Source organism: Rattus rattus, chromosome 12 (genome assembly GCF_011064425.1).
Source record: "Rattus rattus isolate New Zealand chromosome 12, Rrattus_CSIRO_v1, whole genome shotgun sequence".
In the NCBI taxonomy this organism is placed as follows: Eukaryota; Metazoa; Chordata; class Mammalia; order Rodentia; family Muridae; genus Rattus; species Rattus rattus.
The window spans coordinates 70717538-70735756 of NC_046165.1; the positions used below are offsets into that span (position 1 = coordinate 70717538).

The 18219-nt window shown below is 41.9% G+C and overlaps 1 protein-coding gene across 1 annotated transcript; it reads left to right on the plus strand.

Annotated features, from left to right (window-relative positions):
• The first annotated feature begins 7657 nt into the window (after nucleotides 1-7657).
• LOC116913601 (40S ribosomal protein S24-like) lies at nucleotides 7658-8159 on the plus strand. The gene has a single exon (XM_032917852.1). The coding sequence runs from the start codon at nucleotides 7676-7678 to the stop codon at nucleotides 8066-8068; it is 393 nt and encodes a 130-aa protein (XP_032773743.1). The 5' UTR covers nucleotides 7658-7675; the 3' UTR covers nucleotides 8069-8159.
• The last annotated feature ends 10060 nt before the right edge of the window (nucleotides 8160-18219 follow it).

Below are 18219 nucleotides of genomic sequence, written 5' to 3' on the forward strand. Positions count from 1 at the left end.
AGAAAAAACCCATTGTGAACTTGCCTGAGTCTCTGCTCATGAAGCTTGCAGTGGTAGCTAGTGACTTTCTCCTCAAAGGCAATTTTGTGTGATATGTTCTAATGTACCATTAGTTTCTGACATGCTTCATACACATCCATTCCATCTTGTTCAGAGAAGACAGAAATTTCAATATACCAGTAAGAGTACTGGTATATGGTATGTGTATTAATTCTTGATATTTTAGACCCTACCTTGTATATGAATTTTATAATTTTCCTTTTTTTTTTTTTTAAAGATTTATTTATTTATTATATATTGAGTACACTGTAGCTGTCTTCAGATACACCAGAAGAGGGCATCGGATCCCTTTACAGATGGTTGTGAGCCACCATGTGGTTGCTGGGAATTGAACTCATGACCTCTTGAAGAGCAGTCGGGTGCTCTTAACCGCTGAGCCATCTCTCCAGCCCATAATCTCCCTTTCTTAAATTAAAAAATAACTTGGTTCTTCTTTGATGGTTCTTTTAAAATTTGATAAAAGTGTGCCCAAAGAATATAGTCATTGATAGACCTCAGAGGTATTGTGTGTGGGAGAATTGACAAAATGGTAAAAGTGAACATGGACTAAACAATATTGTAAGAGCTTTCTTTTTTCAGACTCCCGATATGAACAAAAATTGTCCAATAAGACAAAATATATATTCTCCTGGGCTGAGGAGAGAGCAGGTAAAGTGTTTGCTGCACAAGCTGGGGGACCTAAATTAGGATCCTTAGCATCCACAAAGCAGCTGAACAATGGCTGCTAATGTGAGAACCAGTGGTAGGAGTTGGTTGTATGGACAGAGGGAGGTCCTTACCCAGTCATTCTATGAATCTGGGAGCACCAGAGTCAGTGAAATAAAAACCAATGTGGGGAGTGCTAGAGGAAGACAGTTACCACTTACCCCGCATGAACAGATATGTGCACATATGGGAACACACATATGCACACACACACACACACACACACACACATAATACGTGAAATAAAAATTTAAGGTTTAAAAATAAGTAGTGTTGTGTGCCCTATGAAAAACATTTAATACATTAAATCTGAGCACAATATTCATTAACAACAATAACAACAACAAAATGTCTAAATATATCTCTTAAGTAAATCAGAATTAAGAAATAAATGGGAGACAACTCAAACATTGAAAGCCAGAAAACATAGTTCTAAAAAAATCTGCCTGCCAAAGAAAATATTGGAAGGAAATTGAAAACAACTTCTAAGTTTGAAAACACTTCAAAGGAAAGCTAAAATGTAAGAAAAATTGTGGATTGTAACTCAGTCAGTGCTTATAAAAATTTATAGCACTGAATATGTTGTCGGTTGTAGTGACACTAACAAGATCAACAAGATAGGTGTTATATATATATATGGTTATGTTTATGTCTTTGTATATGGAGACAGTTCAAACTGGCTGAGACTAAAATGTCTATACACAGCCAATAACACTTATTGGGTACAAAATTCTTTAAGTTGGCATGAATGGAAATTTATATTGTAGTTTGATTATATGATCAAACTAACCTTTGAAGGCTGTCATTTTTCTTTATTGATCTTCATTAACTGATCTGTGCACCCTGCATACTCCATATGAATGTCTTTACAGAGCTATATGTTTCTTGTAACTTTTGTGTACTGCAGGATGAAAGAAAAGAAAGATAGCCCTGAAAAGATCTATACTCCGGGATGCTGAGATTTTGGGACCTTCCATTCCAGCTCCTTGTTTGATTCTACCTCAACTACAGCAAGGCTGTTGCTTCTAAAGTCTTGCTTCCAGAACTTTTCCAGAAGAGCTAGCTTGCCTATTCAGCCTTTCCGACTTCCATAGTCAAGATGTCAGCTGAGCAATGAACTTTCTCAGCACAGAGTGACTGGAAGGCAAATGATGCCAGCTAGTTCTCCTTTGACAAAGCCAATTTTCCTATTTCCCTTTGGGCTCCAGAAGGGAATTCTTCACGCCAATTCAGTTAGAAACAGACAAAAGATCATCATCCCAGTCCCTTAGGTTGGGGTGGATGGTTCTATTTATTTTATAAGCTATAATATGTTGTCATTTTAAGGGATAATATATAAATGTTGTAGCTTTGGACAGGGAGGAAACTAGATGGCTTAGACTCAGGGATTTCTACCTTTCTTTTCTCTTCTCTATCCTTCCTTCTTAGGTAAAGGAAAGAGGGGGTTGAAGAGTAAAGGGGAGAATGTAGTAATATTATAGAAATTAGAGGAGTGGACCAACAGAGATAGGTAATCAAATTGACTCAAACAAAACATTGAATCGCCATATCTTACATTGGTAGAAATCTTTATAATTAATGTAAATTGAAGTTATTACTTTACATTGGTACAGAACTTATAGAATGATGCAGGTTTAAGGTTTTCATTGGTGTGAATTTTCTTATATTGATACAAAATTTAATATGTTGTTACTCTTTGATAAACATCATAGCTATACAACTCATTTAAGAATGCAAAGCTTAACTCAGTCCTCTAATAACTGCCATTACAAACTATTTAGGATGATTAAGTGATACAAATTAAGGGCCATTGTATTAGATTCTGATTTAATTACAATAAAGTGCTTACTCAAATAGAAATGACAAAGAATTGTTAAGGTTTAACAGTTTCAGATTACTTTACATAGATAGATAGTCTTCAAAGGTATCAGAAGTCCACAGAATATGACATTTAAGGCCGTTTCATTATTAAAGATCATTTGACTAGAGACATGTCTGTTCCTGACAGCACACCCTTCTTGGGTCAAAGAAGAAATTGAGAATCAGTGGAGTTGCTTCAGCCCCTAGGCAAGAATTGCCTCAATTCATCTACAAACAAAGTACTTTCAGGAAAAGAACATAATTCTGCAGAATAGCTGACTGATAGCTCTGCCAAGACAGGGTAAGCAGTCCTTAATGCTTCTGCTTTACAAAGGTCTTTCGGATGATCTGGGGCCAGAAGACCGAAGACTGATGCTCCAACGTTTTGAGGATTGAGGGACTGTCTGGGTAGTCATCCGTCTCTACAAATTGGTTAAGTTTTAGAAGCTATATTTTCAGGTAATATTTAAGTCATTCCTGACATGGTTGAAGACTGGTTGTAGTCTCATAGTCTCAAGCTGTTTAGCATTGAGAGAGATGATAAAGATTTGAGAGGATGGTTTTCAGTTGGCATACAAGCTAGAATCAGGACACAATTCAGGTATAAAATTGTAAGCCTTTTAACGTAGGATAGATGGTAGAGTGTTTTATCTAAATTGACAAATATGATGGACTAGGTGTTAAGTCTATCTTATACTTTATGGTTTGCATAATTGTAATGGTTATGCTCAATTTATACCTGAGAGAAAGAGCCTTTTAATTGGACAAAAAGGGAGAAATGTTGTTGGTTGCCCTGGTGCTGTTTGTATTTTGATGTTAATTCTGCTTCCTAAAGAGGGGTTGCCCCAACAAGGAGTAGATCACATACTCCGGTGATTTCATGTGACTCTTCTCCCCATTTTAACTGGTCAAATAAAGGCTAGAGCCTATGATTGGGCAGTGGAAGGGAAAGGTAGGGCTGGAGGTTTTAGAGAGGGAAGAAAAGAGGAAGGAGGGAGGAAGATGGGGAAGTCCAGAGGAAGTTGATGGAAGAGAAGGTAGAAGAAAGATGAAGCAGAACCACATGACCTGGAGAAGCTGCAGCATAAATATTTACATTAGAAAAAGGAAAAAGGTATAAAGTTAGTTACCTAAGTTTTCACCTTAATCAACTAGAAAAGGAGAAATAAATTAAGCCAAATGAATGAAGGGCATGATAAAGATAAAACAGAAATTAATAATTAGGAAATATGAAAACAAGAAAATTCAGTTAGGTTTTCAAAGATGGTCTTTTCAATACAAATACCAAGGGAAAATCTGATTGGCCTAGGCTTTGTTTAAAAAGTCAGGAAAAGGGCTGGAGAAATGGCTCAGTGATTAAGAGCACTGACTGCTCTTCCTGAGGTCCTGAGTTCAATTCCCAGCAACCACATGGTGGCTCACAACCATCTGTAATGAGATCTGATGCCCTCTTCTGGTGTGTGTGAAGACAGCGACAGTGTATTTATATATAATAAATAAATCTTTTTTAAAAAGTAAAAAAAAAAGGGATTGGGGATTTAGCGCAGTGGTAGAGCGCTTGCCTAGCAAGAGCAAGGCCCTGGCAAGGCCCTGGGTTCGGTCCCCAGCTCCGAAAAAAAAAAAGAAAAGAAAAAAAAAAGTCAAGAAAAAATTAACTATATAAAGTTATCATAAAAAAGAAAAGGAAACACATTCATGAGGACTAGCTTTTATGGTAGAAGAAGGTGCCTTGCAAGGGAGGGAAGCAACCAGTTGTCCTACCCAACTATGATGCCTTTGAACCACAATAACAACCATCATGGGTGCAGTAGTGGCAGGCATACCTTGGGGTAACTAACAGCTCTGTATTTGGGCAATTTCTCCTGCTCTCAACATTGCTTGGTTGACTCTAGTTGTTTGACTAGGGTTGGCATCCCATGAGAATCCCCCTTCCATGTTAGTATGTCTTTTGGTGTTGTCCTTGGACAGCTCTGGTTTAGGTAGCCACGTTGGTTATACTTCATGGGTATTGGTATTGTCGTTGTTGTAGTTTTTCTGGTACTATATGTGAGATTTCATAGCTTCTCTGTCACTTCCAAGAGACAAAGTCTCACAGCAAACTCCCTTTCCTGTGGCTCTTAGAATCTTTATGTCCCCTCTGTGGCAATTCTTGGGCTGTGGGTGTTGGAGTTGTATTGTAGATATACCAGCTGGGGCTGGGGACCGAACACTCATTTCTTCTCTGCATTTTGATGGGGTTTGGTCTTCTGTAATGGTCTACAACTTCTGCAAAGACAGTTGGTTGCTGTAGATGTTGTTGTTGTTTTTTTAAGGGGTGGTGAGATCTGTGCTTATTTGTATATTAGGATAAGCATTTAGAATGTAGTTATGGGCTAGAGCGGTTTAGTAAATTTGTGGTTGTAGGTTCTTCTTCAAGATCCATGACTGTACTCGCCCTGGGGAGCTGGCTAGGTTTCCAGTACCAGGCACAATGCCACTCTTGCTTCTTAATACACATTGAAGAGGGTCTCCTCAATACAAATACCAAGGGAAAATCTGATTGGCATAGGCTTTGTTTAAATGGCTCCAAGACTCAGACTCTTTCTTCAATGCAGCACCATCACAAAATGAGTTATTTCAGATAAAGGCCAATGAGTTTTGGAGGAAGATATGTATTTTGTATCCACCATATTGAATTTTCTGTAAATGCCTACTCCATTGATACAAGGAGAAGAAAGAGACTGGCCAACCATTTGAGGCCGGGCTCCTTGAAATAAGCCATTCTCTATGTCTTGGCTTTGATAAGCAGTTCAGTCCTGGACAGTGCTGGAAATACACTTGTATCTGCCTCAAATTCTGTCCTGTCTGGAGTCCAGAAATGCCCAAAGGTTTAAAGAGCTGGTTTATATTCTTATTTCTTGCTTTATTTTTCTGTACTTTTGCATGTAAGTGTATTGAACCCAGATGCCTAGATGTGTGACAAAAATACTTTATTTGTTCTGGGAGGTGTGTCTGAAACTCCAGCCATAGGCATGATGAGCAGCATGGACACCTGATTGCCTCAACACAGTAATGCCTACTAACACCCCAAGGCACAACAGGACACCCCATTCTCTGCCAGTTTCGTCATTGAATATTTTTGCCTGGATGATCCACATATTATTAAGACTTGGATGTTGAAGTCACCCCATTTATAATATCTGGACTTATTAGCCCTTTATGTATTGTTTGTCTTATGAAATTGAATGTCAACACCCACTGCACTTATTCACAACTGTTGTATATTCCTGATGGGTTCCCCTTTTTATTAATATGTAGGGACCTTCTTTATGACTGATCTTGGCTTAAAGTCTACCTCATGAGGTACAACTGTGGGTATTTCTGATTGGTTTCAACTTCTGTTTGATAGATTTATAAGCTTCTACTCTCAATGTTTGTCATTTTTTTCAGACAGAAAATATTTGTATTTATTTTTGCAATCTGTGGCTTAAATCTGTAATCACAGCACTCAAGAGATTGAGGTAAAAGGGTCATAGTAAGTTTGAGGCCAGCCTGGGCTACATAATAAGTTGAGGCTAGCCTAGGGTACAAAGTGAGAATCTGTCTCAAGAATCCAAACCAAAGAAACAACAACAACAACAACAAACCAATCTGCAGACAATCTTTGCTGTTTCCTTTGTGTTGATGTTTATGGTCCTAATGGTTTGATGTGCGCTCATTCTCTGTTTTTCCTCCTTCTTGAGACTCATGATCAGTGGTTTATTGAATTATTAGACATGATACATTCTCTCCTAATTCTATTTTACTCACTTAATTCCCTTGTTAAATTTGGTCTGTGCTCTCTTGATTTAGACTGCCTTTCTCCCTCCATAGTAGTGTCTTAGGCTATAGCACTCTTTGGTGGCCATGCATCTCCTTAATTTGTGCTTGTCTTGAAGTTTCTTTTTCCCTCTATTGATTGGAAAAGATAACTTTGCTGACTATAGTAAATTTTGATTGGTAGTATTTATTTTCAGGGCTTTAAACCGTAATTTCATGCTTTTGTGACCTTGGGGGTTTCTGCTCCGATGTTGAATATTATTCGGATGGATTCATTTTGTGAGTTGACATTTTTCTTTTACAGGGTTTAATGTTGTTTCCTTGTTTTTGGTGTGCTCAACATTGTATGTCATGGTCAGGCTCTCATCTCGTCAAATTTATATGGATTTTTAAATTACTCTTGTATTTAGGGGTCCACTGCCCCTTTCCCCAGATTTGGGAAACTTTTTGCTATAATTTTAATGCTCGGTTGTCTATCAGTTTAGCTTTTATCTCAGCCCTTCTGTCATGGGTGCTTTTGGATTCGGTGCCTTGATTATGTTCCGTAGTTCATGGTGGTGTGGTCATGGCTGCTGCTGTCTCTCCTTATTGAAGTGTAGCACTTTCTCAGCCTCGTCTTCTTCTATTCCTGACATTACTCCTTCACCTTGTTCTAATTTATTGGTTTCTACTGTTACTTAATTTAACTCATAGAGTTTTTTCCCCAACATTTTGACTGATTTTCCCAAGATCTCCATTCTTTGCTGACTTTCTCATGTGTATCCTGAACTGATCTCTGTCTTTTATTAGCCTGTTGCTTCCTTCCTCTATGACAGCACCAATCATTTAAAAGCAGACCTTTGGGCTTCGCTTTCTTGAAACATGGCCATGTTCTTTCTTTCCAGGCAACTGAAATTGCTAAATAAAATGCATAATTTTCTTTATCAGTTACATTTTGTACTCAATATCAAACGAATGCACATGCTATCTTTCCTCTCATTTCACAGTTGGGGCTTATTTTACCAGCTCAATATGGAGTCTACTAAATTTGCCTTCTTGTTTATATTTTTTACTTCATACAATTCTTATTTTATTAAGAATTTTTAATTGGAACTGGAATTCAGTGAAAATTATGGCACAACATACCCAAACATGAAAATAGCGCTTAGAGGAAAGTTCATAGGACTAAGTACCCTCATAAAGAAGTTGGAGAGTTCTCATAGTAATGAATTAAGGGTACACTGAGCTCTACAGCTCCGGCGCCATAGCCATCATGAATGACGCGGTAACCATCCAGACCAGGAAGTTCATGACAAACCGTCTGCTTCAGAGGAAACAGATGGTCACTGATGTCCTTCATCCTGGGAAGGCCACAGTACCAAAGACAGAAATTCGGGAAAAGCTGGCCAAGATGTACAAAACCACACCAGATGTCATCTTTGTATTTGGATTCAGAACCCACTTTGGTGGTGGCAAGACAACTGGCTTTGGCCTGATCTATGACTCTTTAGATTATGCGAAGAAGAATGAGCCTAAACACAGGCTTGCAAGACATGGTCTTTATGAGAAGAAAAGGACTTCCCGGAAACAGCGAAAGGAACCCAAGAACAGAATGAAGAAGGTCGGGGGGACTGCAAAGGTCAATGTTGGTGCTGGCAAAAAGTGAGTGGAGACTGGAGATAGCCAAAGGAGTGGCTCTGCGGTGACTCGATGTTCTGCTGTGATATGCAAATTTCTGAGGGTAAAATAAACTAAAATCCTTCTGGGGGGGGGAGTACACCTGAAGGTTCTAGGGGAGAAAAAGAAGCAAAAATACCCAGCAGGAGTAGATAGCAGGAATAATCAAGCTCAGGGATGAAATCTATCAATTGTAAACAAAGAGAACAACATAAAGAATCAACAAAACCAAGAGCTGGTTCTTTAAGAAAAATCAAGAAGAGAGACCATCCCTTAGTCAAATTAACTAAAAGACCAAGAGACAGAAACAAAATTAACAAAATCAGAAATGAAAAGAGAGATATAACAGCGAACACTGACACTGAGAAATTAAAAAATCATTAGGTCTTTTCAAAAGTCTGTACTCTACAAAATTGGAAAATCTAAATGAAATGGATGATTTTTTTTTTAGACATACCAATTACCAAAGTTAAATCAAGATTAGACAAATTCTTAATAGTCTTATAATCCCTAAGGAAATAGAAGCAGTCATTAAAGGTCTCCCAACCAAAAAAAAAAAGCCCTGGTCAGATGGTTTTAGCACAGAATTCTACCAGACTTTCAAGGAAGAGCTAATGCCAATACTCAAACTATTCCTCAAAATAGAAATTGACAGAACTTTGCCAAACTCATTCTATGAGGCCACAGTCACCCTGATAGCTAACCTATACAAAGACTCAACAAAGAAAGAGAATTTCAGACAGTTAGCATTCTGTCTAAGCTCTACCCCCACTGTAACCTGGCAACAGCCAGGCATGCTCCGCCCCACAGTTACCTGGCAACAGCCAGGTATGCCTGATACTGTAAAAAGGGCGAGTGCCCTCTCCTCACTTTCTTGTTCTTGTTCCCTCTTGCTCTCTCTTGCTCTTCCCCTCTTCCCCCTTTGTCCCTTCTCTCCCCTTCCCCTCCCCACTTCTCTCCACATGCTCATGGCCAGCATCTACTCCTCTCCTCTTCTATTTTTCTCATCTCACTCCCTTGTCTTGTCCTTTCATTAAACCTTTCCAATGGAACCATGTTGGCCTGGTGTGGTTTGTCCAGACGCAAGCCAAGATTTCTACCCCAACACAGACCAATTTCTCATATGAAAATTGATAAAAAAAAAAATACTCACGAACTGAATCTAAGAGCACCTCAAAGGCATCATCCACCATGATCGAATAGGCTTCATTTCAGGTATGCAGGAGTGGTTCAATAAATGAAAATCCATCAATGTAATCAACTATATAAACAAACGGAAAGAAAAAAACCACATGCTTGTCCCATTATATGCCCAAATAAAATCTTTGACAAAATCCTCACCCATTATGTTAAAGGTCTTGGAGAGATCAGGGATACAAAACGCATATCTAAGCACAATAAAGACAGTACACAGCAAGCCAATAGCCAACATCACATTAAGTGGAGGGAAACTTAAAGCAATTCTACTAAAGCGAGGGCCAAGACATGGCTGTCCACGCTCTCCCTATCTCTTCAATATAGTAAGTACTTGAAGTTCCAGCTAGAGCAATAACACAACTAGAGATCAAGGGATACAAATGGGAAAGGAAGTCAAAGTACCACTACTTTTCAGATGATATGATAGTATACGTGAGTGACCCCCAAAATTCTACCAGAGGACTCCTACAGCTGATGAACACCTTCAGCAAAGTGGCCGGATACAAAATTAACTCAAAGAAACCAGAAGCCTCCCTTTATACAAGCAATAAATGGGCTGAGGAAGAAGTTAGGGAGACAGTTCCCTTCACAATAGCCACAAATGATATAAAGCATCTGGGACAGGGACTCCACAGGAAGACCAACAGAGTCAACCAAGCTGGATCCTTGGGAGCTCCCAGAGACTGAACCAACCACAGAACACAGAGTGAGAATGGGCTGGACCTGGGCATCCTGCACATCTGTAGCAGATGGGCAGCTTGGTCTCCAACAAGAGGGGGTGGCTCTCCCCAAATCTGTTGCCTGCCAGCCTGCCTGTGGATCCCATTCCCTTAAATGGACCACCTCAACTGGTGTCAGTGGGAGAGGTTGTATCAAGTCCTGCGGCCACCTGATGTTTCATGAATAGGGAACAGGGAGCGTTGATGGGGTGGGGGAGTGGGGGATAGCAGGGGAAGTGTTACCTAAAGGGGGTTCTCCCTTTTCAAAAGAGAAGGGGAGGGAGGAATGGAGAGAGGTGCTGGGAGGAGAGGGAGAGCCAATATTGGGATGTAAAGTGAATAAATTAAAAGAAAAAACACAAACAGGCTTCCAAGGGATAATAATAAAATAAAAAATTAAGTTTTTAAAAAAAGAATTTTTAGTTAGAACTATGTGGTAGGTTTTGGATGTTCATTCCATTATTTAAGCTTTCTGGACATCTGACTATTCTGTAATAAATAATGGAAATTGGAAAAAAATTAAATCTACTTCTACATTTACAAAGAAGATCTAGGATTACTGCAGAAGTGTTGGAAAGAGCCAGTCATGAGGCAGGAGCATGGTGCCTGCTGGAGTTGGGGTTGACAGTCCCCACACTGCTGTCTCCCTGGTGAGCAGCAGAGGTTCTCAGCTACGAGGCAGCACTTTCTTAGCTCAGATACAAGAAGCAATGCCCTTCCGTGGGAGACCACGAAGCACTCCATTGTTCTTAGATCTCTCCTGTCTGGTATGAGGGGAAGTACCTGAGAATGGCGGGTATCCCTTTGACAGAGAGTAGAAGAAACATGATTCCACAGACAGACCCAGGCTCTGCTGGAGCTCACCCAACGCCTGTCATTAGCTGAGTGGTGCTAAGCAGAGAGGCAGATTAATTCTGTCAGTTGTGGGGGCTGGAGAGATGGCTCAGCGGTTAAGAGCACTGACTGCTCTTCCAGAGGTCCTGAGTTCAAATCCCAGCAACCACATGGTGGCTCACAACTATCTGTAATGGGATCTGATGCCCTCTTCTGGTGTGTGTGAAGACAGCGAATGGTGTACTCATATACATGAAATAAATCTTTAAAAAAAAAAATTCTGTCAGTCATGGATCCTCTGGCCCCTCAGGCCCTCTTTGGGAATAGCCTTTACTTTCTTCCTCCATCAGTACTGAGAGCACAAGGCAGAGGGACCCGGTCATTCACAGAGCCCAGGTTATTAATTGGGGGTGGGGTTGGGGCTGGGAAAATGAAGAATTCATACCAAGCTGGCACTTATTTTTTTCTTTTCTTTTTTTCGGAGCTGGGGACCGAACCCAGGGCCTTGCGCTTGCTAGGCAAGCGCTCTACCACTGAGCCAAATCCCCAACCCCTCAAGCTGGCACTTATAAAAGCAGAGGATTTTCTAAGGCTTGTGTCACTGACAAATAACCTTTATGTCACCGGTCGGGCAAACTTCCGTGGTAGTGTAAGGTAACTCATATCCAGAATCATATTGAGAATATTTGAAAAAAAAATAATAAAAGAAAATCAGTTTACTGGGCTGGAGAGATTGCTCAGTGGTTGAGAGCACTGGCTTGCGTCCAGAGGACTTGGGCTCCATTCCTGGAACCGACATGGGAACTCACAACTGTCTGTAACTCCAGTTCCAGGGGATCTGACACTCTCACACATATGTACATGCAAGCTAAACATCAATGCATATAATGATGATGATGATGATGATGATGATGATGATGATGATGATGATGATGATGTGACTATTTGAGCTAGTGGCTAGTGGAGAGTTTCTGGAGTGTCAGATATGTAACTCAGGCTCTGGATTTGGATCTTAACAGTAACACTCGGGGGCTGGAGAGATGGCTCAGTGGTTAAGAGCACCGACTGCTCTTCCAAAGGTCCCAAGTTCAAATCCCAGCAACCACATGGTGGCTCACAACCATCTGTAATGAGATCTGATGTCCTCTTCTGGTGTGTCTGAACAGCTACAGTATACTTATATATAATAAATAAATAAATCTTAAAAAAAAGAACCAGTAACACTCTTTGTCACTGGTTATATAGCTTTGGGATTCAGCATCTAATGTCTCCATGAGCTCACATCCCTTCTTGCAAACACACAGCAGTGAGTGAACTAGGAGTAAGGTTGACTCTGTGTGACTTCCTCCAGCAAGGCCACATCTCCTAATCCTTTCCAAATAGCATTGGCAACTGGAACCACATAGGCGGTAAGGAGATGCACTAAGTTCAATACCTGGCAGCCCTAGGGACGCCGATAGATCATAACATTAGCTTCTTAGGAGCTGGTAGGATAGCTCCACGCTAAGAGCATGTGCTCTTAAAGAGAAGCTGGGTTCAGGTCCTCACGCTACAGCTAGCCCCTCCACAGCCCACGACCATCTCTAACTCCAGTTCGAGATGATCTGAGACGTTCCTCTGGTTCCTGTGGATGCTGTGAGGGCACGGCGCACATACACCCACGCAGACAGACAGACATACAGATATACTGACACAGACACTGAGAGTCACAAGACAGCCTTCAGGCAGGCACACAGGCAGACTCATGCAGGCAGACACCGGAAGGAAAACACCAGGGAGCACAAAGTAGAGAATTCAAATCTGTCCTCGCTCTTGGTTAAATGACTCCTAGAAAAGGGTTTTTATTTATTTTTCTAAGGTGACACTGACCCATCATCGGTGGCTCAGAGTTAATCACTAATGTGGTTAGTCCATGCAGTAAACGAGCAGCCGGACATGGTGGGGAGGAGGGCTTTAAAGAAAGAATGAGTAAACCCAAAGTCCAGAAGGAGCAGGCTTAGATTCTGGCCAGCACCTAAACAGGAGACTAAACAAACAGACAGATGGACAAATAAAATAAGTAAAAACAAAATAAAACAAAAAGAAAAGGAATGGAGTTGGGGATTTGGCTCAGTGGTAGAGCGCTTGCCTAGGGAAGCGCAAGGCCCTGGGTTCAGTCCCCAGCTCCGTGGGGGGGGGTGGGGGTGGGGGGGGGAAGAACCAAAAAGAAAAAGGAAAGTTGCACCTTCCAGAAAGATGGACGGACCTAGCTAAACCTTCCCAGTGTGTAGGGGCTGCCCTGTGGGGCAGGAAGTCTGGGAAGGAAAGCACAGCTCCTTGTTAAAGGGACTATTACTTCACCCATCTCTTTAGCACCACCCATCTCTTTAGCACCGCCCATCTCTTTAGCACCGCCCATCTCTTTAGCACCGCCCATCTCTTTAGCACCGCCCATCTCTTTAGCACCGCCCATCTCTTTAGCACCGCCCATCTCTTTAGCACCGCCCATCTCTTTAGCACCGCCCAAGGTGAAAGTGCCTTGTTAGGGCAGCCCTGCCTTCCTGAGAGGTAGTCTCTTAACCAAGTGATTGACAGTGTCCCTCTTAAGTTTCTACCCAGGCCAGTGTCTCCAGTGTTTTGATCACAAGTTTTCCATTAAGGGGACTTCATTACTACTTTAACAAAAGTTCTTCCACCTCTGGAGTGAGGCTGTTGGTGCTCTCTTGTGGCTCAAAACGAATTGTGATAACAACGCCCCAGCCATTTCCAAATCCCTTGGCTGCCAAATGCTTTCAGATTGGAAGTTCTGAATTCCTTGGTTATTGAAAGCTCTATGTTTAGCACGGGAAGTTTGCCCTTTTCTTCCTGTTGTAGAACATAGTAAGTTTGGATTAACTTGAATGAACTTCATTAAAGGAAAAATATGAGGACACTTCTAAGTGCTGAGTCAGTGGGGTTACAAGAAAGGGTAGAGCCCTGTGTTCGAACGGTGCAGCTACGACGGAGCAGATGCCCACCACAGACTGCGAGCTGGTCTGCCTGCTCCAGATAGCTCACACTCACTTTCATTAAGATTTCCCAGTTCTCTCCCTCACCTCTGGTAACGCTACAACATGCTCGTCTCTGGGCTTGAGCCCCCATCTCTTTAGATGAGGGTTCTTGCTTTTCTTACACAGAACGGCCCTCCCTGTTTGTGATTTCTGTCTCCTTCCTGTTGTTTTCTTTGTTCCACGGCAGCACCTGACCTCATTTGCATATCGCTGTTTGGTTATGGTCCTTAACCAGAGGAAAATTTGACCGCAGAGACATTGACCTATACATTTTTCAAAAAGTGGGAAAAGGATTTCTTCCCCCACCAACTCTGCAGGACAACGACTACTTTCTTTTGCCTTTGCTAGTATTGGTTACGGCTAGTACTAAAAATACTTAAGTTTCTTTGATCTGGTTGTAAAAAATATAGCCTCGGTGACGGTGTGCTTTGTCTAGGTACTGGTGAGGGCAAGCTCTTTTTTTGGGGGGGGAGGAAGGAGTTTATTTCATCTCATATCTTGTAATCTATCATCCAGAGAAGCCGGGGCAGGAACTAGAGGCAGGATTGAAGACGCGGCCAAGAGTGCGAGCTCTTTCAAGCCTCAGGGGTCGGTGGTCTATCTTCTTCTATGAGTTACGTATTCACATACCCTTTATACAAAGATAATTATCTACTTTCCTATGGGTGTCCTTCCTTCCTTCTTCCTCACTTCTGCTCCTTCTTTCTCTCCCAGCTTCTCCTCCTCTTCCTCCTTTATTTTTTCTTTGTGTCTCTCATACTCCTCCCTTCTCCCCCTCTCATTCCCCTCCCTTCCCTTCCTTCCTAATCTCTCTCCTCTCTCTTTTCTAAGACCTTGCCATGTTGTCCGACCTGACCTTTCTGTGTGTTAGGGATTGTGCCCAGGCCTCGTGCATGCTTGGCAAACTACCTTTGAGTTACAACCTTGGCCTTTTCTTCCTATTTTTTTTTTCCTAATGGAAACTTATTTTTTTTTTACACAAAACAAACAAAACTGATATATGAATGTTTATCCTTTTGACCCCAGCATTCAGATTAAGGTAGAGTGGGCTCACTGGGTCCCCTGGTGAATGCCGCCAGCAAGACCTAACATTACACAGATATTCGCAGCACTTCAACTCCCTCGTACCATAGGCCGAACCCCCAGTTTGCTCAAACCTTTGGTTTAACTTACACATGAGCTATCTTCGCTTTTTGCCAGTTTTATTTAGTCTGTTACTGGAGAGATTTGATGCTCACTTCTGATCGCATCAGACAATAACCTGTGACACTTTTTCTCATGGGTGAAGAGTCTTACATGTCCCATGCAGATCTGTTGAGAGAAAACCTTTGGGGTTGTATGTTTAAGACTCCCCTGACTAGCAAATCCCTTTAATTCAGCACTTGAGAGGCAGAGGATCTCTGTGAAGCCAGCTCAGTGTACATAGTAAGTAGAAACAGCCAGGGCTAGATAGAGAGACCCTCTTAAAAACAAAAAGAAAAAGAAAACAAAAAGAAAAAACCACCCCCCAAACAAACAAAACAAAAATCATGCAAACAAAAGAGAGCTCCGAGCACAGGCAGGATGGCTCAGTAGGTAAAGGCGCTTACCATGTAAACCTGACCGTCTGAGTTGGATCCTTGGAGAACAGGTGAGTGCAGAAGGAGAGAATCAACTCCACAGGTGTCCTCTGATGTCTGCACAAACAACAGGGCATTTGTGCGTACACACACACACACACACACACACACACACACACACTAAAAAAATGCCCTGAGCCTCTTGGGTGATTTTCCCTTGGAAAAATGTTGAAATCTGACTTTCTGAAATCTACAGAAACTATGCCTGACACTTTCTTAAGAGAAACTGTCCACAAGACACGGATTGAGACTGTATGACCTGCTTTTAGCAAGAGGCAGTTGGTGTTCTGAGGCTTTGAGACCTAGGACTTTGCTACACTTCGCCTTTGATCAGACTGTGATCTGAATTGAGAAAGAAGCTTCCATGTTCTCTGGTTAGCTTGGTTCTGTGCTCCAACCGAGTTTTCTCTTCGTTTTAGAAGTGTTTCCGTGTCGTGTGTTGCTATCTGCAGGTAACAATGGGTTAACTATACATACTCATCCGTGTCCACAATGCATTTTCATCATATCCTTCCCCCTGTCGTCCCTCTTGTCTCCCTTGTCCCCCTCCTCCCATTGGCTCCCCACCCCTCCTTGTTCTACCTGGTCCCCTCCTACTTCTGAGTTTGGTTTTCTTCTCTGCGGGTGACCCAGTGAGTTTCATTGGGTTGTTTGCAGAAGCAGGTGTGTCTTGTCAATGGCCACACCACTCCGTTTTAGCGCTAAAACTATTGCCAAGAGGATCGTTACAGAGCCAGCTCCTAGCCACAGCCCATTCACGATACCATTGACATTACATGCCATTTTGCAGCGGGTTTTTGAAAGGTAAGACTAAGGCTTACCTTTCAATTATTACGAGTGTGACAAATAACACGTAACAAGGTGAGTCCCATCTAGTGGTTTGGGTTAGGATACATTAAGAGCAGCCTGAGCAAGCATATTCACTGTCCTAAATTAGCCAGGATGGACTACTATAGTGCTGGTTGCCGCTTCCTGGGAGGTACAAAAACGTATTTATTACTTTTTCATAGATGATGCCCCTAATCTTTGAGACAGTGGAAAGGAAAAATGTGTTCCCTTTCTTTCTTCAAAATATTGTGTTTTGCAGTTTTATTTGGAAGACTTTTCTCTTTTTCTGAAAATTCGAAAAAAATATATGATACCTACCTAACTTGCTCAAATTCCTCAGAGGCCAATAAAAAAGTCTCTTATGAACTCTGAGCTCTGACAAAAAAAAAATCCAACTCCTAAGTTAGGCATGGTGGCGTTCACCTGCAGTCCTCGCTACTTGAGAGGCTGTGCTGTGAGAATTGCTTTAGCTCTGAAGCCCGAGGTTAGCCTGGGTCACACAGGGGGCACCTGGACACTTCACACTCTTAGCTCTCACTGCAAACTCTTCCCCAAAGTCAGACTCTTGAAGCTGAGAAAATGAGGACATCAATGCACGTTGCGAGCCGTTCTTCAGTCTTCATCAGCTGCTACCTTATGCAATTTGCTCTTATGCAAAATGTGGGGTTGCTGAATTGCAACAAACTCTAAATTGGGTCTCAGGACACACTCCAGGGAAAAGAGACACCAACCACTGGTGAGACAAGGGCTGTAGACTTCAATCCTTTAGCAAAGCCACCAACCGGGGGGGAAAAGTTCCCTTGGGTTGGAGTAAAGAACTCTATGCACCAAGAACTATGACTGACTCCTTCCTACTGTTGTCAAGGAATGAATTATTCTCAAGGAGGTGCTAGGTGGACACTGTTTTCCTCTTTAACACTGGTCAAGAGTGACATTTGGCAGGATAGGGACAAGTTGGACATGGTGGAGCACATCTGTGTCCCAGCCTCAGGGAGGACAAAACAGTAGGACTTAAATTTCTAGTATAGTCTGGGTTACACTGCAAGTTCTAGGCCAGCCTGGGCCATATGGTGAGAACCCTGACTCAAGCAAAAACGAGACAAACATAACCTAAAAGTGATTGTGTCTTTATACTGAGATGTTTCTCAGGGACTGGTTGCAACTCACCCCCAAACTCTCAGGTGTCCTGCAAGGAACTGTGGGAAGACAGAGGAGGACGGATAAAGAGAAGGGGCCTGTCTATCATATCTGTGATGCTGAGATTCAGAACCACCTAGGAGACAAACATCTTGGTGTGTTTGTGAGGTCATTTCCAAAGGGTTTTAGCTCAGGTGGGAAGACCCACCCTGAACATGAATGGAAGAACATTTTCACCTCTGCCTCCTGACTCTAGATACAATGTGACTGACAGCTTCAGGCTCCTGCTGCTGTCTTCCCAGTCGTGATGGTCTGTACTCCCAAACTGTGAACCATGACAATCCCTTTCCTTACATTGCAACGAGAGGTGTATCATCCAAGGAAGACTCTGTGTGAATCCAAAGGTCACATGATATCTAGAGTGACACCACTCTTTCACACTATGCTGGCCATTAGCCACAGAGTCATTTTCTCTGTCTATGCAGCATACTCAAAATTGTGCTCCTCAAGTGTAGTGAGGAGTCAGAGAGCAGAGAGGTGCTCCTCAGGAGTTTCCTGTTCTTTTGACAATAAAATCAGGCTTGCTTTCAGTCTATCTTGATGAAAAAGTTAAAATATAGTGTATTTCTTTCCTGGTAGTCCTGGCACTTCCTGTGTCTTCAAAGTACTTCATGTTTATCTATGCAATATCTTTATACAAACTGTTAGACCTTTGCGATCCAGAGTGTATACAGTATTCAAGTCCCTGGAGCCTTTCATGAATGGTACCAATTAGGT

Excerpts from the sequence above, each read along its gene's own strand:
- LOC116913601 (XM_032917852.1), top strand. The coding sequence starts at position 7,676 with ATGAATGACGCGGTAACCATCCAGACCAGGAAGTTCATGACAAACCGT.